This window comes from Podarcis filfolensis (assembly GCF_964270895.1).
Source record: "Podarcis filfolensis genome assembly, chromosome: 6".
NCBI classification, from domain to species: Eukaryota; Metazoa; Chordata; class Lepidosauria; order Squamata; family Lacertidae; genus Podarcis; species Podarcis filfolensis.
In genome coordinates this window covers 8248854-8273856 of record NC_139609.1, presented here as the reverse complement: position 1 = coordinate 8273856, position 25003 = coordinate 8248854, and the positions used below count along the sequence as shown (strand labels likewise).

Here is a 25003-nt window from a genome sequence, read left to right as displayed (position 1 = left end):
AGACCACTGAGCCTAGGGTTTGCTGATCAGAAGATTGGCGGTTCGAATCCCCATGACGGGGTGAGCTCCCATTGCTTGGTCCCTGCTCCTGCCCACCTAGCAGTTCGAAAACACGTCAAAGTGCAAGTACATAAATAGGTACCACTCCAGCGGGAAGGTAAACGGAATTTCCGTGTCCTGCTCTGGTTTGCCAGAAGCGGCTTAGTCCTGCTGCCCACATGACCCGGAAGCTGTACGCCGGCGCCCTCAGCCAATAAAGCAAGATGAGCGCCGCAACCCCAGAGTCGGCCACGACTGGACCTAATGGTCAGGGGTCCCTTTACCTTTACTTTTACTCCATCTCAAGCTCTCCCACAAAAAATCCTATTGAGATAAAAACTTTTTAAAAAATAAATAAAACCTAAACATGTTACAAAGATAAATTGTTATTAATGATATACTATAACAAACATAAAATAAATAATAACGATATTTAGAAACGTCTGGAAAAAAGGGAAAAGGCACTTCTTTGCCAAAATAACCAAGAAATTGTCTAATAATCCAAAAACATACTTCTAATTTCAGCTGTAGTAATTTCAGCTGTATGCATTTCTGAGTCCTCCAATAAACTCTGTGAATAATTTCAAACTATATTCATTGCAGTCTTATATCAAGACTTTCATCATCAGCAGTAATATTTACCTCCATTGATTAGGATGAATGACCTTATTAAAGTCCTTATTCCAAACCTCTATATTCTTCCCTAGAGGTTTCATGCTACCACCTATCAGAAATTTATAATAATTGAAACTGGGAGAAGTAGCTTCGAAATGTCCTGCAACAACAGACGCTGATGGAGTCTCCAAAACTGTGCAGTCCACATTTTGTTATCAGCAGGTCCCTACTGCCACCAGGCCAAGTTCAAAGTTCTTGGATTGATGTACTTAACAACTTTGGTGTAGGATACCAAAGGATTGCAGATTGTTATAGTTGCTGCAGGTGGAGTCTCTTATCTAGACCTTGTGCAAAGTAGATGTGAATTTCCTCCCCACCACAAGAATGAGTTTCAAAGCTTTGCTGAAAACAGTCTTAAAATAGTTACAAACAAATGTTCCAAAATACAAAGTAACACATTGCTCTTAAACAAGCAACCAATGCAGTCCAGGCTTCTTTTTGGTCCTTAATACAGTTCAATATTGTTTTCTCTCTCTGGTACCAGACAGAGATCCTAAGTAACTTGCTTATTAAAGCACTGAGCTGAGCTCAATTGACTGACAAAGGCACTGAGTTCTCAGGTTTCACCTTCCTGCTGTGAGAGATCCCTCAGGATTCCAGGGACAATGCAAACCTCTCTGCAAAGCGTTTTTTAAAATACAGTGCATTCAAACATAGCACTTTATGCATATTAAAATTACATTTTTGACTGGTTTTATCTTTTCTATCTCTTTTGTAACCTCATTGTAAGCCACTTAGAAACTAAGTTAAGTGTTGAATAAATTGTTGAAATAAGCAAATAATATAAGAAAAACTTGCGAGTAATGTAATTTTTCCTGATATGAGAAAGAACCCCATCTGCCAAAACTTAAAAGTTGCCAAGATAGTGCCATTATCATTCATATCCTCCAAAGATTGTATCCCAAATCAAAGAGGTACTTTTCCAACTAAAGTCTGCATATGCGCCATACATTTAAAGCACACCCATCCATACCCCAAAACCCTGGAAACTGTAGTTTGAAAAGGGTCTGGGAATTGTAGCTCTGTGAAGGATGAACTAAAGTTCCCAAGATTCTTTATGGGAGCAGATTGTGCTTTAAAAATAGGGTGCGTCTCACAATTTTCATATAGGATCAAAATTAGGGAAATACCTATATCCCGTTCCTACCTGCGTTCATATGTCCCTTCCAGCCTCAACTGTTGGAGCTCAGGGCCCTTTTTCTTTAAGATGATAGCAGGGGCAGGTAGTGCACAGGGTTTGCAAGCGAAAGGTTGCAGGTTCAATCCCTGTTAAAGTCTCTCATTTAAGGTAAAAGGTAAAGGACTCCTGGACAGTTAAGTCCAGTCAAAGGTGGCTATGGGGCGGCGACACGCATCTCACTTTCAGGTCAAGGGAGTGGTGTTTGTCCACAGACAGCTTTCCGGGTCATGTGGCCAGCAGGACTAAACCACTTCTGGTGCAACAGAAACACCATGTCAGAAACCAGACAGCATGGAAACACTGTTTACCTTCCCGCCACAGTGGTACCTATTTATCTACTTGCACTGGTGTTTTTGAACTGCTAGGTTGTCAGGAGCTGGGACAGAGCAACGGGAGCAGGGCTGGATTTAGGTTTGATGAGGGCCTAAGCTACTGAAGGTAACGGGGCCCTTTATATGTCCAGCTGTCCTTTGTCAACAACAGATTGTCACTGTTTGTTGAGCAAACCAGTGATATTTAAGGGAGCAGGCTAGCAGGCAGGGCCCATTACTTACATCATAGGAGCCTACACAACACAAAACACTGTTGCTGTCTGTAGGTTTTGTTTTATTTGTTTTTTATCTTATATTTTGGAAATGTACATCCAGGTTTTTTTTTCCTTTAAATTTTTTGCGGGCCTCCAAGAGAGTGGGGCCCTAAGCTATAGCTTGTTTAGCTTATATGTAAAACTGGCACTGAACGGGAGCTAACCCCATTGTGGGGATTCGAACCGCCGACCTTCTGATCGGCAAGCCCAAGATGCTCAGTGGTTTTATGCTCACCCAGTGAGCATAGCCAATTCTGAACTAGATGGACCAGTGAGCATCAGTTTCCTATGGTCATCGTCTTCCCATTTACTTGTTTGTGTCAAAACAAATTATTCATTATAATCTCATAAACCTGGCACAGCCATCCCATCTTGCTTGACTGTCAGTTGTAAATTGGCATAAACTATGCTATAGCTTGGGATGCGGGTGGTGCTGTGGGTTAAACCACAGAGCCTAGGACTTGCCAATCAGAAGGTTGGCAGTTCGAATCCCCACAACGGGATGAGCTCCCATTGCTCGGTCCCAGCTCCTGCCCACCTAGCAGTTCAAAAGCACGTCAAAGTGCAAGTAGATAAATAGGTACCACTCCGGCGGGAAGGTAAACAGTGTTTCCGTGTGCTGCTCTGGTTCGCCAGAAGCGGCTTAGTCATGCTGGCCACATGACCCGGAAGCTGCACGCCAGCTCCCTCGGCGAGATGAGCGCCGGAACCCCAGAGTCGGCCACGACTGGACCTAATGGTCAGGGGTCCCTTTACCTATGGTATATCTTACAGTAGTCAGAGAGAGAGAGAGAGAGAGAGAGAGAGAGAGAGAGAGAGAGAGAGAACAGGAAAAGGAGAGGAAAAAACGGTTGAAACCGCTCTTTTGACCTATAAGCATATAGACTCCCCAAAATCATTTTGGCATCAGTAAGGCATTGCTTCATGTCGTTTCTTATGACTAATTTTTTTTTTTAAGGAAGCCTGGCGAGCATTTGGACTTTTTACATTTCACCCTTAATTTAACTGCGTGAGTGCTCTGCAGCATGTGACCCATGTTCATCCAATTGGGTTTCCAGGTGTTAAGACCATTAGACAAGGACTTTAGTACAGGACCTGAGGGATAGTGTTTGGGCGGGCAGTGAGTGGGTACAATTTAGACAGGCACGGAGCCTGGAGGAGGTGCCGAAGCCCAACAGTATTGCCTGATTCGAATGCTCTTTTGGTTCACCTCTTTGGAAGTGTGGTGCTGCAAAGCGGATGGGCTCTCAAGAAAAACAGCTTGCCTCTTGCTGACAAGAGATTTTATTCCTTGACCTGCAGACTCTAAATATGTTTAGTGTCCAACCAGGGTCCTTGCTCACATGCAAGAACTCTGGATGCATGTATAGGCTCGGCGACGTGGGGATACAGGGCAATGGCTGTGCTCTTTTATCTCTGGTCTGGGACAGAGGGTGGCGCTAGGGAGGGAGATGTCATCGTGCCATTCCTTGGTGTGTGGAGTGCCGCAGGGCGCAATCCTCTCCCCGATGCTTTTTAACATCTTTGTGCAGCCCCTTGCCCAGATTGTCCAGAGCTTTGGGCTGGGTTGTCACCAATATGCTGATGACACTCAGCTCAATCTGCTGATGGATGGCCACACCGACTCAGTCCCGGACACACTGACCAGATGCTTGGAGGCTGTGGCTGGATGGTTTCGTGGGAGCCGATTGAAACTAAATCCTTTGAAGACAGCGGTCCTATGGCTGGGTTGGGATGGCATGGGGATGAGGGACCAACTCCCTTCTCTTGCGGGGGCCCAATTAGTGCCAGTGCCTTCTTTTAAGAGTTTGAGTGTAATCCTTGACGCCTCCCTTTCTATGGAGGCGCAGGTTACAGCAACAGCTAAGGCGACGTTTTTCCATCTTCACCACATTAAGCAGTTGGTCCCTTACCTTTCCCGCCCCGATCTAGCCACAGTGGGCCATGTGACAGTCTAAGGAAGTCAGACTATCCTCCACCAGGGCCAGGGACTTTTCAGTGATGGCTCCAACCTGGTGAAATGCTCTGTCCCAGGAGACTAGGGCCCTTCAGGATTTAACCTCTTTCTGCCGGGCCTATAAGACAGAGCTATTCCACCTGGCCTTTAATTTGAATTCAGCCTGATCTTTTATTTCCCTTCTCTTCCCTCCGCCTCCCCTTTTATGAAGATTGCCTGCTCTGAGACCTCACATCTAATTCTCCCCTGGCCTCCTCATTGGCCCAAGTAGGACTAATTCAGCCCGCTAGCCCTGGTGATTATCTAATGCTTATTGGATGGATTTCTCCCAAACTGATTTTTGAACTTTGAATTTTATTGTTATTCATGTTTTTATACTGTATTTTATGCTGCTTCTATGTTGTATTACAATTACAGTGGTACCTCGGGTTAAGTACTTAATTCGTTCCGGAGGTCCATTCTTAACCTGAAACTGTTCTTAACCTGAAGCACCACTTTAGCTAATGGAGCCTCCTGCTGCTGCCGAGCCACCGGAGCACAATTTCTGTTCTCATCCTGAAGCAAAGTTCTTAACCCGAGGTAATATTTCTGGGTTAGTGGAGTCTGTAACCTGAAGCGTATGTAACCTGAGGTACCACTGTAAGTGTTTTAAATTTGCTGTTAGCCGCCTTGAGCCCAGTTTCTGAACCGGGGAGGGAGGGGTATAAATAAAAAATTATTATGATAATTTATTATAGGCAAACTCGGCCCTCCAGATGTTTTTGGGACTACAACTCCCATCATCCCTAGCCAACAGGACCAGTGGTCAGGGATGATGGGAACTGTAGTCCCAAAACACCTGGAGGCCCGAGTTTGCCTGTGCCTGAGCACCAAATGCACAGCTGCATCTTCCTACTTCCTCATCACTTGTTTGCTGAATTTATTGTGGTGGGGGGAGGGGAGGGGTCAGCTGCATAGAGCTTATATAAATTGGGCAGTCCAACCTAGATCAACAATGTCCTGTTCACTGTGTGTGTGAGCGTGCAGGGCACTAAGCAGATGCTAACCTAGATTCATTTTAAAAAAAACAAAAAGCAGCCCAGTGTAATCCACTTACTTCCTTGACACATCAGCCTCTTTAAGGCGTTCGGATTTGCTTTCCATCCAGAAAGGCTGGCTGCACCGGATCAAATATGATTGATAATTATTCAACACACTCCTCTCCATTAACTTACTCCAACTCGGATGAACGAAAAAAAATCCAGATTCCAGGTAGAAATATTAGAAAACAAATCAAAACTCCTATCAAAAATGTACAGCCAGTTGCTTGAATGGGACACCAAAGATGAAGAAATAAAAGAAGTAATGGTGAAATGGGCAATAGACTTTGTTTACAACATAGAGTTTGATAAGTGGAAGAAACTTTGGAATAAAGGTATGAAATTCTCGGCATGTACAACGCTTAGAGAGAACATGGATAAAATTATGTACATCACGCCTGTAAAATTAGAAAAAATGTACAAAACCGGAGACAAATCATGCTGGAAATGTAAGATTAAGGAAGGCAATTTTTACCACATGTGGTGGTCTTGTGAGGTAATTAGAAAGTTTTGGGAATCTATTTACAATGAACTAAAAAAAATATTTAAATATACCTTCACAAAAAAACCCGAGGCCTTCCTTCTGGGGATAATTGGAGAAGAAATTAAAAAGGAAGACCAAACACTTTTCCAATATGCAACAGTGGCTGCTAGAACACTAATAGCACAAAACTGGAAGACTTCAAAAATCCCAACTATAAATGAGTGGCAATCTAAATTATTTGATTATATAGAATTGGCAAAAATGACACAGAAAATAAGAAACCAAAAAGGTACAAAGTTTAATAATGAATGGAATAAATTTATGACATATATTGAAACAGATGTAAAAATCTAAAAATCACAGTAGGCTCGATATAACGCCTGCGACGCAAAGAGTTTTAAGAAAACGAAACTGCAGATAGAAAACCTTTTGTAACATATTCCGAAACCGAGTTGAAGGGAAGTCAATTATTGTTGTGTGATTTAGTTATTTAGTTACTGTAAGTTTAATTTGTTGGTGTTTTATGTTATGTAACGTTTTTCTTTTTTGTTGTTGTTGTTGTTTTGTGTTTTGTCTGTCTTTTTTGTTGCTTTAATGTTTGGTGTTGTATAATGAATTGAAACTAATAAAATCTTTCTTACCTCAAAAAAAAAAAAAAGTTACTCCAACTCCACGACATCACAAATGCTGCAGAAACCAGGCACATATTACATTTCAAGTCAAAACCATTCAGTTTTATTCACCTGACCAAAAACTGGTCACCTAAAATGTACTAGATCCACTATTTGCAGGCTTCTATGTCCAATGCAGAATCTATTTCTATTAATTCTCTCTCTCTCTCTCTCTCTCTCTCTCTCTCTCTCTCTCTCTCTCTCTCCCTCTCCCTCCCTATCTCTCCACTGGGATGAATAAATCTGTTGCTTTTGGTTTCTCTCCATTTTTCAATTTTCCATTCAGTTTGCCCCATTTCTGCCTCAGTTTGCTCCTTGTTGTCAGCCTGAAAAGTTAATCAGCATTTTAGTGCTTACACATCTCTGTATGCAATATTGTCCAATATTCACATTTTAACAAATAGGACGCCTTTTGTACATTATCTCATAGAACAGAATCATAGAGCTGTAGGGTTGGAAGGGACCCTGAGGGCCATCTAGTCCAACCCCCCTGCAATGCAGGGATCTCAACTAAAGCATCCATGACAGATGGCCGTCCAACCTCTGCTTAAAAACCTCCAAGGAAGGAGAGTCCACCACCTCCCAAGGGAGACCATTCCACTATCCAACAGCTCTTACTGGCTGAAAGTTCTTCCTGACGTTTACATGAAATCTCCTCTCTTGTAACTTGAAACCGTTGGTTCAGGTCCTATCCTCCAGAGCAGGAGAAAACAAGCTTGCTCCATCTTCCATGTGACAGCCCTTAAGGTATTTGTAGATGGCTATCATATCTCCTCCCAGTTTCCTGTTTTCCAGGCTAAATATGCCCAAGTCCCTCAACTGTTCCTCATAAGGCTTGGTTTCCAGACCTTTGATCATCTTGGTCGCCCTCCTCTGAACATGTTCCAGCTTGTCAACATCCTCCTTAAATTGTGGCGCACAGAACTGAACCAGTGTTCCAGATATGGTCTGACCAAGTTCTATTCCTTACATTGGTTGGGCACTATACTTCTGTTGAGGCAGCCTAGGATAGTATTACCTTTTTTGCTGTTGAGCTTCTGGTTCACTAAGACCCAAACATCCCTTTCACGTGTACTGCTAGTATTTTTTTTTTTAAATATTTATTGGGATTTTACAAAAAACAGAGATTTACAGAATGAAAAAACCACAGAGAAAGATAAAAAATGAAAAAAGAAAACAAAGAAAAATACAAAAGTTCATAGAAAAACAAACAAGAAAAAAAATACAAAATACAAAAAACAAATAGTTAGGAAAAAATTAAAAAACAAATCCATTTTTTGATTATCTTTAAGTTCATATGCTTGTTTCCTTGACCTCCTCACACCTCCCCCTTTTGTATTCCCATTTACATAATCAATTCAGCAAATTCTTACCCTTTTTCATTTATCTTAACTCTATATCATAGCATATTATAACTCAATATTTTCGTCCATTTATCTGTTCATTTTTTACATATTCTTGATAACTTTTGTTGCTAATTACCACTTATTGCCAATCCAAACATAAATTTAACATTCATTAATTTTACAATATTTCTGAAGATATACTTTAAATTTCTTCCAGTCTTCCTCCACCGCCTCTTCTCCCAGGTCTCGGATTCTGCCAGTCATTTTCACGTGTACTGCTAGTAAGCCAGGTGTCCTCCATCTTATATTTGTGCATCTGGTTCTTCCTGCCTAAGTGCAGAACCTTACATTTGTCCCTACTGAAATTCATTTTGTTAGTTTTGGCCCAGTTCTTCAATCCATTAAGGTCATCTTGAGTCCCGATACTGTCTGCTGCAACATTAGCTACAGCTCCCAGTTTGGCGTCATCTGCAAATTTGATGAGCATCCCCTCAATTCCTTCATCCAATTCCTTCATCCAACAACGGGCCCAGGACAGAACCCTGCAGCACCCTACTTGTCACTTTTTCCAGAATGATGAGAAACCATTAATGAGCCCTCTTTGGGTTTGGTCAATCTTCCCTTCCTCCTTTGGGGGTTCCCCAGCTGGTGCCTTCCACCAGCCAGTCCATGGCATCAGGCTCTTTGCATTTCAGATGTGTTCCTTGACCATATTCTAAAATGATTAGCAAATCATAAATAACTTCTACAGAGTTATCAAAACTACAGCTTTGAGAGGCTACTTCTTCCATCGCCGCCATCTGATCTGCTACCATGGACCATTGTCCTGCCCTCACACTGCTTTTAAGCGTCTGAGCATAAATGCAAGGCAGCTAGGAACTGGTGATAACTCAAAGTACAGTGGTGCCCCGCAAGACGAATGCCTCGCAAGACGGAAAACTCGCTAGACGAAAGAGTTTTCCGTTTTTTGAGCTGCTTCACATGACAAATTTCCCTATGGGCTTGCTTCACAAGATGAAAACGTCTTGCAAGTTTGTTTCCTTTTTCTTAACACCGTTAATACAGTTGCGACTTGACTTCGAGGAGCAACTGATAGAACGCAGTGTACATAGTAGCCTTTTTTGAGGTTTTTAAAGACTGGTGATTTTTGAAGCTTTTCCAAAACTTCTTTTGCAGCCATTTGGTAAGTTAAGCTTTTAAAACATTTTTGGGGGGTTTTGGATTTTGGGTTGGGGTGTTTGGAATTCAAGGACTTGGTGTTGGGGAGGGGTTTGCAAGAATCTGGAAGCTTGTGTTTTTTTTCTGCATTTTTATGATTTTCTGTGACCATTGGGCCACTCTGCTGTTTTTTTAAAAAAAATCTGGATTTGAATTTCTGTGTGCTGGGTGGCTGGGGGAACAGTTGGGGAGGGGTTTGCAAGAATCTGGAAGCTTGTTTTTTTCCTGCATTTTTTATGATTTTCTGTGACCATTGGGCCACTCTGCTGTTTTTTTTAAAAAAAAAATATGGGTTTGAATTTTGAAATGCTCTTTACAGTATGTGTGACTTTAAAGAGCACTTAATAAACTCTTGTTGTACCAAATTTGGCTTTGTTTGGACTTTTTTTGACCATAGGAACACATTAATTGATTTTCAATGCATTCCTATGGGATTTCGTGCTTCACAAGACGAAAAATTCACTGGACGAAAAAATTCGCGGAACGAATTAATTTCGTCTTGCGAGGCACCACTGTAATAAAGGCAGCTTGGTGGACATAATGAAGCCCCAGAGGTCTCCCAGTGAGGAGTAAGGGATTTAGAGGAGAGTGCTGTGTGGAACACAGATTTCAGATCTGGTATGCAGCATAAGAGTTCAATGAGGAAAATGGGTCAAGTAGATGTTATTTGGGGTTGTAGAGAATGCCTCTAACCCCCCACACTCCCAATTACTTCATATCTAGTGAATGCCCACCACTGTTTGGGATGTGTTGTTGTTGTTGTTGATACTCTGCCCACTCTGGGTGGCTCCCAACAGAATATTAAAAGCTCAATAAAACATCAAACATTAAAAACTTCCCTAAACAGGGCTGCCTTCAGATGTCTTCTAAAAGCCAGATAGTTGTTTATTTCCTTGACATCAGATGGGAGGGCGTTCCACAGGATGGGCGCCACTACCGAGAAGGCCCTCTGCTTGGTTCCCTGTAACCTCACTTCTCACAATGAGGGAACTGCCAGAAGGCCCTCAGAGCTGGACCTCAGTGGGGTGGAGACGCTCCTTCAGGTATACAGTGGTACCTTGAGATAAGAACTTAATTTGTTCTGGAGGTCCGTTCTTAACCTGAAACTGTTCTTAACCTGAGGTACCACTTTAGCTAATGGGGCCTCCTGCTGCTGCCGTGCCACCACCGCATGATTTCAGTTTTCATCCTGAAACAAAGTTCTTAACCCGAGGTACTATTTTTGGGTTAGCGGAGTAACCTGAAGCGCCTGTAACCCGAGGTACCACTGTACTGGGCCGAGGCCATTTAGGGCTTTAAAGGTCAGCACCAACACTTTGACTTGCGCTCGGAAACGTACTGTGAACCAATGTAGGTCTTTCAGGACCGGTGTTATATGGTTAGCCACAATCCACAGCTATCCTGTTTCTATCTTGTCATTTCTTACGAAATACAAGCAGCGACCGTATAAGGCACACCTGATATGTGCAGAACCACACACACAACCATCATATGGAACCCAGACGTGACCTGAAAACGTCACCAAAAAATGTCACAAAAGGGGTGGAATCGGGCAAGAGTGGGAGCGGAAAGGGACCTTACATGCACCCCACCAATGCGTGCAGGGGTCCGGAAGGTAACCCCCATGCAAATCGCTTGCTGCCTGTACTGTATTCTGATACATTCCTCCCAAAAACAGCTTCCATCAGAATTGAGGAAAAGAACGACCCAGCTGCATTTTAAGCCGACAATACAGTAGACGCCGTATATCACTCATTCCAAGTCCTAGGTATGTGGAGGGGGGGATGTGTTAAATAAATATATCCTGGAACCTACAGAAAAGAGCAGAGATACTACTGCTGTAGTAGCAAGCAGGGTCTGGCGTTTATTTGTGCTTCCGAGTTTGATTTCCAGGAAGCCTACTTCCTTCTATTGAATGTGTTTAGCAGTGGCGTAGCGTGGGGGGTGCAGGGGGGGCCGTCCGCACCGGGCGCAACATCTGGGGGGGCGCGCTCGCCGCCTCCGGAGTCGCCGAAGAGCCTCGGGCGCAGGCTGTAGCAGAGCCCCATGTCTTGCGGAACCGACGAGCTGTGCGCGCGTCCGGGCTGAAGGCGTCCGGCAGGCAGCGGCTCTCAGCGCTCGCTGCGGTCCCCACGCGTCAGGGCCGCGGAGGGCGCGCCAGGCAGCCCCTCCTCACAGCCCCGCCGCCACCGCTGCTGCTGCAGCTGCTGGGCCATGTTGCATTTTCCTCGCCTCTCTGCCCTCCTCTGGGCAAGCGGCGTCGTTTGGGCGGCAGCGCCAGCGGCAACTCGCCTCAGATCACCTGACACGGACCCGCCGCCGCCGCCGTGGCTACCTTACCGTAAATACCCCAGCCCAGGCAGCAGCAAGAAGAAGCTGGCAGCGGTGGCAGGTTAGGGGTTAGGGGCGCAGATTACTTGCCTTGCCCCGGGTTAGGGGGTGCAAATTACTTGCCTTGCCCCGGGTGCTGACAACCCACGCTACGCCGCTGGTGTTTAGGACATGGGTGTTAAAGAGATACCTGCTCGAAACCCATTAATGAAATTAGCACCAGAAACCCCAGGAGCTAATTCAATTACCAAGTGCTGCATGTTAAACCAAGCGCATCCTGAGAGTACCTGTAAACGGAGGAGTCCGCTTCCCCCAGAATCCCCATCTGCCGAAGCACATAAAAAACCTGCTTTCAGAAAATAATATCTGCTTGACTCCCCGCCACCATTCAGAGCAAAGTCCCTTCCTTTCTACAAGCACATCAACAAAGCAAGATTCCACGAAGATGTAGGGAAATTCCTACCTTGCAAAATGCACCCATTCCATCAAGGAAGACAGCCGGATAATTCAGAGGTTCTTTAAACCTTAGGGGACCTTTGGTTAGAATACTAACTCCCTAATGAATCCTCAAGGCGCTAATGAGTTGTGTCACTGAGTCGTCTTATACTTGCCTAAGAACCTCCAGCAGATTTGCCCCATTGTGTGTGTGCAGCTGCCTATTATTCCCAGCAAATTATCTCCATGATAAATGACACAGGTGGTGCTATAAGGCTATTTTGGACGCCGACTCAGAAGCCACAACTGCAAGCTTTATCTGTGCTAGCCAACTTTTTACTTGAAGCTCCGGAGGTATTTGAAACAACTAGAAAATATACCTTTTTCCTTGATATTTTTTTTAAAAATTGTAGTATACAGTCTCCCTGCTGTCCTTATCTTACTATTACAGTATATTTATTACAAAACCTAATAACACAGAATCCAGATAATACATACAGTGGAACTTCAGTTGTCGAATGTAATTATTATTATTGTTATTATTATTATTGAAATATACTCAGAGTCGCAAAGTGATTTCATGCTCTTTATTCAGCTCATAGTGGTGAGGAGGAATGAATGAAAGTCCCCTCAAGGTATCTGCTTTATATACATTATTTACACAATGGGCTGCACATGATTGGCTAATTCCGGAATTCTACTGTAAGCCAATCAGGTTGTGGATTCACTTCTATCTGGAGCATGATTGGGTGGTTCCTGCGAACCAATCATACTGCTGCATTGTTCTAGGACCAATCAGACTGCTGCATTCTGAATCCTATTGTTCTAGGACCAATCAGACTGCTGCATTCTGAATCCTATTGTTCTAGGACCAATCAGACTGCTGCAGTTTGGATCCTATTCAACTCAGTACATAACAATTATTATTATTATTATTATGTACCCAAGGGTCATCTAGTCCAACCCCCTGCAATGCAGGAATTTCAATGAAAGCAACCAAGACAGATGGCCACCCAACTTCTGCTTAAAAACCTCCAAGGGAGAAGAGTCCACCACCTCCAGAAGGAGCCTTTTCCCCTGTCGAACTGCTCTTTTGAGATTTCACAGGGCTCTCGCAAGATTTTGCTGAAAGTTGCTTCCGCTCCTTCTCGGTTCTCTGCTGTGATTGGGCAGGTGGGGAACACATGGGCAGCAGCATCCCTTTAGATTCTGCCGCCTGAGGCAGCTGCCTCAGTCCACCTCATAGGCGGCCCAGCCCTGGACAGCTCAAGCTAACCAGATCAGGAAATAAATCTACTAAGTGTACTAAAATAATCAAACAAATGCAAGTGGTTAAAACAATGGGAGCAGACTGAACAATAATCAGGGGAGGAAGACTACTTGCCCCCCCTTGCCTCTTCTTCCAGCTCCACCTCCCCCCCCCCCTGTGGTGCCGCTTCTGTGGCCCGCCACAAGGTCTGAGGGACAGCGGACCAGCCCGTGGCTAAAAAAAAAAATAAAAAAAATTGCCAACCCCAGGAAATGACTGGCAGAATCCGAGACCTGGGAGAAGAGTTGGTGGAAGAAGACTGGAAGAAATTTAAAGACTATCTGCAGAAACACTGTAAAATTAATGAATGTTAAAATGATGTTGGATTGAAAATAAGTGGCATTAGCAACAAAGTTAATAAGAATATGCAAAAATGAATTGATAAAGGATGAAAATAGAGTTATAATATGTTAAGATATAGAATTAAGATAAAAACAAAGAGGGAAAGGATTTGCTGAATTAACTATGTGAATTGGTATACAAAAAAGGGAGGTGTGAGGAGGTCAGGAAACAAGTAATTGAAATATAAGATATGAAAAGATTGATCTGTTTTTAATTGTTTTTTTATTTCTTCATGTATTTTGTATTTTTTTTGCATTTTTGTATCTTTTTTCTTTTTATTGTTATTTTTCTTTTCTTATTCTGTAATTCTCTTTTGTCTGTAAAATTTCAATAAATATCTTTAAAAAAAAAAATTGCCAACCCCTGGTCTAGAGGGACATTGTTGTCATTGTCACAAAATGCAGGTAGCAATGTGAGATGAAAGGATAGGTAGTCTGGGTCCCCCTTTTCACCATTCATCCCAAATTTATCTGTAATAATAATAATAATAATAATAATAATAATAATAATAATAATAATACCATTTATACCCTGCCTATCCGGCCAGGTCTCCCCAGCCACCCTGCAGGGTCCACACTGCATCTAAAAACATTTTTAAAATTCAAGCAATAAAAACTTCCCGATACAGGGCTGCCTTCAGATGTCTTCTAAAAGTTGTGCAATTCTTTATCTCCTTGACATCTGAAAGCTCTTTCTGGAGACTGGTGTGCCTCCCTTTCCATTCTTTCGGCTCATGCACTGAGGAAAGGTAGTGGCCATCTTGGTTTTCTCTGACTCATCAAACAGTCCTTCGTGCCAGGCTTGTCGTTCCCTGCACCCACTCACTGTTTTGCTCTCCAGCCCCGTGTGAGGGGCGCTTGTTCCGAAAATGATCCGAGCTATTCCAGAGACTGCCCTGCACATGGACATAGCCCTAGCCTGTGACAGAACAAGACATTTCCCATCCTCATAGAGAGCCACTATAATGCGGAGATATACCCTCGGGCAGAAAACACATTCAGAGCCCAAGCAGGGAAAGTTGAGTCAACTAGATGTTTTCTGTGCCACAGGGCTGCCAACAATCCCATCTTTTGTGCTAGCAGAAGAATCGGAGCCTATGTGCTTCGCTAACTCATTCTTGTTGGAGCGGAAAGGTCATGAACAGGCATGTAATGGAAAAGCGTGTGGCAAACTTTCCCTGGGAAGGGGGGCGGGTGGAAGAAGAGGAGAAAATAGCCAACTGGGGGTGGGGGGGAAGGCCTCCACTTCCTGGCTTTCAGAGGGGGTCATGGGTTGGGTGAACCTCTTCCAGGCATGGGCATGGGAAAAATCACAACCCAGGCGTAAAAGGCAGGGTCCTTTGGCCAGATAAGTATCAAGGCCAGAGCAAGGTTTTGGACAATGTTCAACCATGGAGCTGCCATAAACTGTTCTAAACAGCAGTACAGAGAGACAGGGGGAATGTGTCCCTGTTCGTTCTCCTTGACCTCTCAGTGGCTTTTGATACCATCAACCATGGTACTGATGTAAAATTTGAGGTTTGGCTTTGGCTGCCCAACTCTCCATGGGTCTCTGAGTCCCCCTAAGTCCATGATGGGTCAGATCTTCCTTTTCCAGTTGCAAGAGAGTTCCCTCCCCTCCTTGCAAGGAGGGAGAGACCCCAAAGAAAAGCGTATAGGGACCTTTAAAGACTTTGGACATTGCCCAACCCCCTTAGCCAAAGACCACCCCAAAGTCATCATACATACAGCATAGGAGGCAGGTCTACAGCAGAAATCCTGTTAGCCAGGATACCTGATAATGGTCGCTGGTTGCATTACTTGGGCAGCCTGTCCATTCTTTGGTGATGGTTAATACTTTAGTTCCTGAGTCCAGGTCACAGGCTCACCCTATTCATACACAAAGATGCCCTTATGACAGGATTTGTAAGCAAAAGGACAATGGGAAGGTCTTCCCCATTTGCATCCCTTACTTGAGGAATATTTGAGGTCACTGGGAGAGTCAAAATGGCTTCAGGTTTGCTCTTCCGTACTATTTCAGACACACAGTTTATGTATTTAGATATGGGCGCATTTATGAATACTTATTCTATATCTGAGACCTTAAAATTCTCATAACAGCATCCTTCAGAAAATGCAGTCCAAGTTAGGTGTGGGTCGCACCACTTTGCACTGCTTCCGGTCCTACATGGAGGGAAGTGTCAAGAGAGTGAGGCTTGGGGAGAGCAGACAACCTCTCATCCATTCAACCACTAACAGCGCCTCAGTCTTAACTGGATTGAGCTTCCGTTTGTTGCCTCTCATCCAGTCCATTACGCAAGCAAGACAACAGTGCAGTTCATCCACTGCCTCACCTGAAGGTGTAAAGGAGAAGTAGAGCTGTGTGTCGTCAGCATATTGCTGACAAAGTACTCCAAGCCTCCAGAAAACCCCACTCAGTGCTTTCATGTAGATGTTAAACAGCCTAGGGCAGAGCTTTCTGAAACTGTGTGTTGCGACATGTTAGTGTGTTGGCTGCAGTGCGTAAGTGTTGTGCAAATGCTCCCTGCGCTTCTTGGAATGCAATCAGTTTAAATTCCGGTTTGCTAGTAATACTGAATTACTGCGTCATGAAATGATGCATGTCTAAAAACGTGTGTCGCCAACAAGGAAAGTTTGGAAAGCTCTGGCATAGGAGATAAAATTAGACAGTGAAGGCTCCACGGGGTTGAATAGCACTCTCCAAGCATCACCCTCTGAGAACATCCCCCCAGGTAGGACTCCACTCGGTGATTTCATGTAGATGTTAAACAGCATAAAGGTAAAGGGACCCCTGACCATTAGGTCCAGTCGTGACCGACTCTGGGGTTGCGGCGCTCATCTCGCTTAACGCACAGTTCCTTCCTTATCTTACAAATAGCTTTATTCTCGTAGCAAAACAACAAACAGATCATAACTTTCCCGGTGACAGAGCACACATCTTGCTCCTTTCTCCCAACGGAGCAACACACACACTGAGAGACAGAGTAGAACACTCCCCTCAGTATTCTAAACCATGCCTCAGAATGTGAGACGTCACTCAGAACTTCTTAACCCTGTAAGTTCTGACTCTCTCCATAAATCAGTGCCACCCACACCCAACTTGGACAGCTGCTCCCGAAGGATACCATGGTCAATGGTCTCAAAAGCCACTGAGAAGTTGAGGAGAATTAGCTGGGACCCATTTCCCCTGTCTTTCTCCCGACAGGGGTCATCATACAGGGTAACCAAAGCACTTTCCTTACCAAAACCAGGCCTAAACCACAATTGAAATAGATCAAAAATCAGTTTCCTCCTAGAGCACCTGGAACTGGTCCATGACAAGTAAAGGTAAAGGTACCCCTGACCATTAGGTCCAGTCGTGACCGACTCTGGGGTTGCACGCTCATCTCGCTCTATAGGCCGAGGGAGCCGGTGTTTGTCCGCAGACAGTTTCTGGGTCATGCGGCCAGCATGACTAAGCCACTTCTGGCAAACCAGAGCAGCGCACGGAAACGCCATTTACCTTCCCGCTGAAGCAGTACCTATTTATCTACTTGCACTTGACATGCTTTCAAACTGCTAGGTGGGCAGGAGCTGGAACCGAACAACGGGAGCTCACCCTGTTGTGGGGATTCGAACCGCCGACCTTCTGATCAGCAAGCCCTAGGCTCTGTGGTTTAGACCACAGCGCCACCCGCATCCTAGAAGGCAAATGCATAAACCTGAGGTTGGCCAACATTGCATTGGAACTTTGGTGCTCTTCCATTTAATAGGATTTGGGGGAGTTATTTTCTACATTGTTTGCAGATTTGATCATAATATGTGCACTAGTGGCTCAGTTCAGATGTCACACCAAGGTCGTTCAGCATGGTATTTGGACTGACAAACTATGGTTTCCAATTTACAGGCAAACTAGAATCAGGAACCCTCTTTGAAATAGCTTTGCAAACTATGGCTTGACAACTGTGGTTAGCTTAAAAACTGGAAGTGGGTGCTTCTGATGCCCTCCTCTAGTATACCCAAGAGGAGAGGAGCTGGGAAGGATTCAAGCCAAAGTCCATTCACCCCTTTTGGTGCCGCGGCATTGCAGGATGGCAAAGGCTTCACCGGGGCCCCATTGAGGGAACTGGAACAGAGGTCCCCTTCCTGATAGACGGTGGGGGCTTAAGCCCCCTCCATCTATCAGGAGCTGGATCCTGCTCTGAATCCAGCTTGGGCTAATGGGGATGCAAGCTGGGGACTTGGGCTGTGCCAGGGGGTGGCGCCGACAGAGCAGGTAGGCTTCCCTCGGATCTGCCCCTTGCCCATTTAAGCAGCCCACACCTGGGCCACTACCTGTTTCTTCCTTCGCCGGGTTTCCCCCCCTGCCCACCCACCCTCGGTTTAAGCTGATAGTCAATGACTTTGCTCTGGCTACGGTGGTCACCATTCTTTAAGGGAGCCAGGTAGGAATTTGCCCACTGGGTTAATTGGCACTGTGACCCGGTGGTTTTGCCTACCTCATAGCAATCCTCACAACTGATTGGGCATTGGGGCAAGCCTTTGTTTTGGATGGAGAGGAGATTGTAGTCTCCGCCTGACCCTCCAAACTCTGGGGTATCCCATGTCCCAGTGGCCATGTCCATGTGCCCTGGGGGGGGGCAGGGGCAAAGGCACTCCCCCAGACGGTGGTCCCTGCGAAGGTAACCCTATTATTTGATGTAAGTCTTAGGTGTTAGGATATAGTTCCGGTCCACCTTAAAAAGGAGCAGGCATGACTGTTGTGTGTCACATACCTGTTTACTTCCAGCACTTGCTGGGAACTTCCGTTTGTATACAGCTTTTGTGCTGCTGCTCTTTTGCTGGAGACGAAGGGAAGCAGGCATGTTTTCCTCTGTTCCTGAACTATGCTGAACAAATGTTGTACATTATGCTTACACATTTCTCTGTCCGCCTCTTCTGCTGTGAGAAGATTTACACATTCTGCTGATAGAGCGTGCATGGGTCTCTAAACGTATCTGAGGCTCGTGTCGCCGATTGATGCTGTTCCAAGGGAGACCGGCTGCCGGCCGGTGGCTGGAGCCAGCTGGAGGCCTGCCTGATGCCCCCATCTTCCCGCCAGTATCCCAACATTAGGAACCCCCATCTGGATTGACCACGCATCACTTCCAGCGGGAGGGCCGGAAGTATTTCGATTGCCCCATGCCCAAACTAAACCTCTTTCATCTGTATTTAATAAAGTTGTGGCCTGTTTTGACCCAAAAACCAGCCTCATTGGTCTCTTATTTGCATGGGTTAGGGTAGGGGAACCCGATGCCTGCAGCTCATTCCCCTCCTGGAGTACCATTGTTTGCCGTTATATCTGAACGGGGCCAGTGATTCCAGATGATTTTTATACTCTTCTCCTAATAGAAAATAATGGAGAGATATTTCTGTTGAGTGCCCACTCTTCCAGTTTCTGCAGGGAGCAATAAGTAAGGAAAGGTCAATTGCTGCAATCAATATGCAAGTGGCTGTGAGTTGGACCGTGACTGAATGAAGACACACAGGTAAGGAAGTGGCCAGCATTAGAGACGTCTGCGGAGATGGTTATTGGCAGAAATGACACTGCCATCATATCACCCTCTGTTACGCAAAGGAAAGGAAGCTGGCCTCTCTTGCTGCAGAAGCAGCACTCAGTCATCCTGCCCGGGCTCCAAGAACAACTCAGAATGTCACCGAGAAAGGTCACCAAAGAAAGACAGCGAAACCTCATGTGAACTCTGGTGTCTCTTATGCAGGCTCCGGTTGGATTTGCTACAGGTGCTTTCAGCAAGGCACAAATCTAAGAGACTCCTGTTTTAGACAAACTCAGCCAACGTTCACAAAATGCTAGCTGAAGTATGATGACCTTCCACAGCAGGAAACAAGGCAGAGCAAAGACTTTGAACCAACTTAGAGCGCTCATCCACATTTGCCTTCCCTCTGCATTTCTAGGCTGGTTCATGTACAAGCGAGCTTCTTTCTTTCTTTCTTTCTTTCTTTCTTTCTTTCTTTCTTTCGCCTTGGCACTTTTCTTGCAGAAACCCCCTCTATAGCACTGAATTGGACCAAACAGCAATCCACAGGCTTGGGGAGGATTGCATAAACCTGCCTGACCAGAGATGATAGTGGGACAGCAACGACAACAACAGAGTTGTACCCACCGAAGCCACAATGGCTGTACTGTGCCGCACAGCTTCGAACACTACGGTCTGATTTCAGCCAGTGTGTCCACAGCTCACCAGCTTCTGTGCATGCGCCCTTCACTGTGGCCTCATGGATGGGTTTAACAATTTGCTGAACTACATTGCCCAGCTAAACTAACAAGAGCAACAAAAGGAGGAGGAACAAATGCAGCAGTATACTGTAATTAGAAGTGAAGGAAGAGATGAATGGATAATCGGGAAGAAGAGAAGTGGCAGAACAGAGCTAAATCAGCCATGCACCCGGTTGTCGTTCAGAAAGAAAACTAAATGCCAAGCACAGCAGAGAAAAAGTACTAAGAAAGAGCTGGATTTAAGAGCTATTTCAATCAGCATTTGGACCTTTGCACCCACTCATCCCCTTAGTTGCTTCCTAAGCAAAGATTTATTAACTACAGTATCCTTTGTGGACAGTTTTCCTGGATGATAAAATCATGGATGGTGGTAGGAGAGTTAATCTAGATTCAGAAATAGCTTCATTTATTTAACAGTTTGTTACTGGAAGGAATTTACACAATTGTCTCTGTGTTATTTAATTTTTGCATGACAGTCGTATTGATTTATCTGGCCATTTGAATCTGGATTTAACTCTTTTGCTGCTGCTGGAGATGCACCGTTTACAGAGAGAACATCAAGCTGCAGGCAAAATAGCCATCTTGAAATTTTCTGATTAAAATATAGTTGTATAATTGGGGAGATAATAATATTTTCTTTTTATCATTTACCCTTTCACGATCCCTGTGTGGCTGCTATTAGAGTCATAGTAATTGGGGGATACACGAGATCATTAATCATTATCTCTGGAATGGTTTGAAGCCAACATTTCCGGGGATTGATGGATTGAAATGTCTGCCATCTTAGCCCCTTCCTTCCTTCCTTCCTTCCTTCCTTCCTTCCTTCCTTCCAAGTTGAACTTGCCAGCATCTTTCCCCATGGTGTCAGTTGGGTCTTTCATAGGAGAACATTCAACAATGGAGGGGCCAATACTGAAAAGACCCTTTCTCTCATGATTTGTACCCCACTTGGCAGGGGCACTTAGAGAAGATTGTCAGATGGCAGTCTCAAGGGTCAGGGAGGTACAGGAGAGAAAATGTGTTTGATCAGATACATCAGAGGGCCCAAGTTGTAAAGGGCATTAAAGGTCAGAACCAGCACTTTGAACTGGGCACAGAAATGGACTGGGAGCCAGCTAAGATAACAAACAGCTGAAAAGCTGATAGAAGATGTTCCACGCCGCAGAGGTTGTATGAGTCTTGAGCGAAAAAGATCAATGAGCAAATCCAAACTACGAACCTGGTCCTCTATGACAACCTCCTCCAGAACATGCCTTGCCTGAGCAGATGGATCCCCTCTGTTCTGTGTCCCTCATACACAGCCTGCTTCCAGTGATCCAGTTACAAAGACTTCATTCAGCATCTCTGCAGTCTCCTTTCCTCCTTTAGCACACCTGTAAAGAATCTCAAATGCTCCATTTCCTCAAGAGCGCATCTGATCTATGTTCCCTCTCATCTCTTGGTTAAGCCACTTAGTTTGGTTTTGTCCCTGCAGTGTTTTTAAACATGACTGGGCTCTCGGACAATAAACAAGGCATATCTGTCAGTCTCAACAGGGTATATCCAATTCCACTCCATCTTCAGCAGTAAAAAAAAAACAACCCACAGAAACGCAAATAAATATATACCAATTAAACCAGGGGTCAGAAATTTGTTCAGCAGGGGGCCGGTCCACTGTCCCTCAGACCTTATGGGGGGGCAGACTATATTTTGAAAAGAAAAAAATGAATGAATTCCTATACCCCACAAATAACCCAAAGCTCCATTTTAAATAAAAGCACACATTCTACTCATGTAAAAACACCAGGCAGGCCCCACAAATAACCCAGAGATGCATTTTGAATAAAAGGACACATTCTACTCATGTAAAAACACGCTGATTCCCGGACCGTCCACGGGCCGGATTTAGAAGGCAATTGGGCCGGATCCGGCCCCTGGGCCTTAGTTTGCCTACCCATGAGTTAAACCAATCTTTAGACCTGCAGATGGCGAAGTGAGCACAACTTAAAATTATGGAGAAAGGTTATCTGATAAAAGTCAGTCTTGAAAAGACACGGTTTTATTGACAAAGGGGGATTTGTGCTGCAGATCTAAATGTCAGGTTAACTCTCTGTTGTTCGTTTGGGCTATGTAGTGTTTTTTAGGCTTTGCCCAAACAGCAGCTTAAAGAACAACAACGTGCTCCATGAACACAGGGTGAGAATCTGGTCATGACAGGACAACATTACGGGCTGGGATGGTCTCACACTTAGCAACTGTGTGGACCAGCATATAAAAATGTTCAAGCTCAGCACTCTATGACTGCTTTTTCATCTACACAGATCCCCAGTGCTATGGAGCTCAGTCACACTGGAGCATACTTTGATTCCATTGTGTTGGCTTTCCCATTTAAATTGCATTTGTCTACATGCCATTACCTTCAAACAACACCAATCTTCATGCTTTCCCCCTGTAAATTTGGTTTGAAGCTCACTTTGCCACCTTGGACCCATCAGTGTGGGTCTTAGACTACTGCAATGCGCTCTACGTGGGGCTACCTTTGAAGGTGACCCGGAAACTGCAACTAATCCAGAATGCGGCAGCTGGACTGGTGACTGGGAGCGGCCGCCGAGACCACATAACACTACATAAGACCTACATTGGCTCCCAGTACATTTCTGAGCACAATTCAAAGTGTTGGTGCTGACCTTTAAAGCCCTAAACGGCCTCGGCCCAGTATACCTGAAGGAGCATCTCCACCCCCATCGTTCTGCCCGGACACTGAGGTCCAGCTCCGAGGGCCTTCTGGCGGTTCCATCACTTCGAGTAGCGAAGTTACAGAGAACCAGGTAGAGGGCCTTCTCGGTTGTGGCACCCTCCCTGTGGAACGCCCTCCCATCAGGTGTCAAAGAAATAAACAACTATCTGACTTTTAGAAGACATCTGAAGGCAGACCTGTTTAGGGAAGCTTTTAATATTTGATGAATTACTGTATTTTAATCTTTTGCTGGAAGCCACCCAGAGTGGCTGGGGAAACACAGCCAGGTGGGCAGGGTATAAATAAATAAATTGTTATTATACATCTCCCTAACCTACCTCACCCAGGTGATTAGAAGGATAACATGGGGGAAAGGAGACTCATGGTTGGTGCCTTGGCCTCCTTCGAAAAAAGGTGGACTGGATACTAACTTAATACTGATAATAAGGAATAAAAACAGTAGTCTCACTCCAGCCTTCCTGCCCCTGATTTTGAATGCGGGGTGGTTAGGCTTGGAATCTTGAACTTCCCTGGTTAAATGAGCAGAGAACTGCCGGTCCATATAACCTACCGTATTTTTCTAGATGTTTCCCTGATGACGATCCCACAATAATGTAGCAATTCACCTTAAACCAGCAAAATTAAAGTACTGTATTTTTCCATGTATAAGACTATGTCCGCCCCCCACTAAAAATAATGTCAAAAATTAGGGTGCGTCTTATACACGGATAGTGTCTTTCCCCCATTTTCTTAAATCTGAGTCCCCCAAAATATGGGGGCGTCTTATAGACGGAAAAATACGGTATTTCAGTTTTGGAAAAAGTTGACACTTTTCCGTTTATGTTTTGAGAGGTACTTTTTTGAAAGCCTAATTTTCCATTCTCGTTGACGACTTACCCTAAAGAAAAATTTGTACACATCAGATGGCCAAACTTGGAACTTTCATATCCTATTTCCTACCTCCTATTACCAAATCCAACAAACAGCTGGTACAAAATCAAATGAGGAGGATTAGAATTTTTTGCAAACAAATTCAAACTGGGAAGATTTGGTTGAAATATTCCCCATGACAATGTTGCATAAGTGGTGGGAATGTAAGAAAATCAGAAACTTTTGGGATAGTATCTATGAAGAATTTTTTTAAAAAAAAGTTTAAACAAACATTTGTTAAAAAGCCAGAAGCATTTCTCTTGGGTTTACTAGCACCAGATATCCCAAGCGATAAAAGAAGGATATTTTTATATGCCACATCAGCGGCAAGAATACTTATAGGAATGTATTAGACAAAATGTAAAGAAATATACAATAATAAGAGTACATTCAATTGTAAAAAAGGAATATACAACGGGATAGACAGGAAGTCCAAAGTGTTGGTACAGATATGACTTTGGAATAGATTTTTTTGTCCTTGTTTTTTTTTCTTTTCTTGTTATCTTTAGGTGTATAAACTTTATATATAAATTTTGTATGCATGTTGAAAATTATATGATAATAAGCATTGCAATGCAATATGATAATCTTTACCGATGTAACATAAGAACGTAAATAAATAATAAAGTAAAATAAAATGAAATACTTATTGCCAGAAAATGGAAGGGAGAGGAGATTCCAACAAGGGAAGAGTGGCAGATAAAATTATTTGAATACATTCAGCTTGCTAAAATGACAGAATTAATTAGGAATCGAACAAACCAAAAGTTCAGTAAGGAATGGGAGTGTTATAAAATCTACTAAAAAAAATTGTTTGCAAGTAAAACCTTTATTATGCTTTGACTGATTTTTGCAAAATACAGAACAGTTACTATAATTAAATAATATAGTACCAAGAAATGAGAAACATATAAGAAGGCAGTTAATTACGGAAAAGTATGACTCAAATTGAGGTGGACGGAAGTCATCTCAAAAGAATAGAATGTTAATGATCGATAAGTTAGAATATCAATTATTGGTAATTGGCGGAGGAAAAAATATTTAGTTAATACGTGTTTTATGTTTTTGCTTATCTTTATTTGTGGTTCGAATATTGGGCTGTTTTTTTTTCTCGTGGATGTATGTAAGAAGCAAAATTCCATAAAAAGAAAGAGAAAGAAATTCCCCCATGAATTAATTCTGACTGCTTTCATAAGCTGCTACCTTTTCCCTGAGTCACCTTGCAAATACATCTCTCTCTGCCAAAAACTTCAGCACAAAGGGGAAGTAATCATAACCTTTCATAAACTCAAAGACTGCGAGAAGAACTTACAGAAACAAGGAAACCGATCAACCCTCGTGGAGTGGCTCCTCCAGGTGTATTGCTGCTGTGTCTCCATCTTCAATCTACTCCTTCTTTAGAGTTGTGTTGGACCAGAACAACTCTGACAGACAACGCTGACGGAAGGGC

General features: G+C 44.0%; 1 protein-coding gene across 1 annotated transcript in view; it reads right to left on the bottom strand.

The window, feature by feature from the left end:
* The window catches only part of RXRG (retinoid X receptor gamma), an 83419-nt gene extending 58416 nt beyond the window's left edge, over window positions 1–25003 (bottom strand). Inside the window, exon 1 of the mRNA XM_083621628.1 lies at window positions 24866–25003. Within this exon, the coding sequence (XP_083477754.1) occupies window positions 24866–24932 (67 nt within the window). The 5' untranslated portion in view covers window positions 24933–25003. The remainder of the gene's footprint in view (window positions 1–24865) is intronic.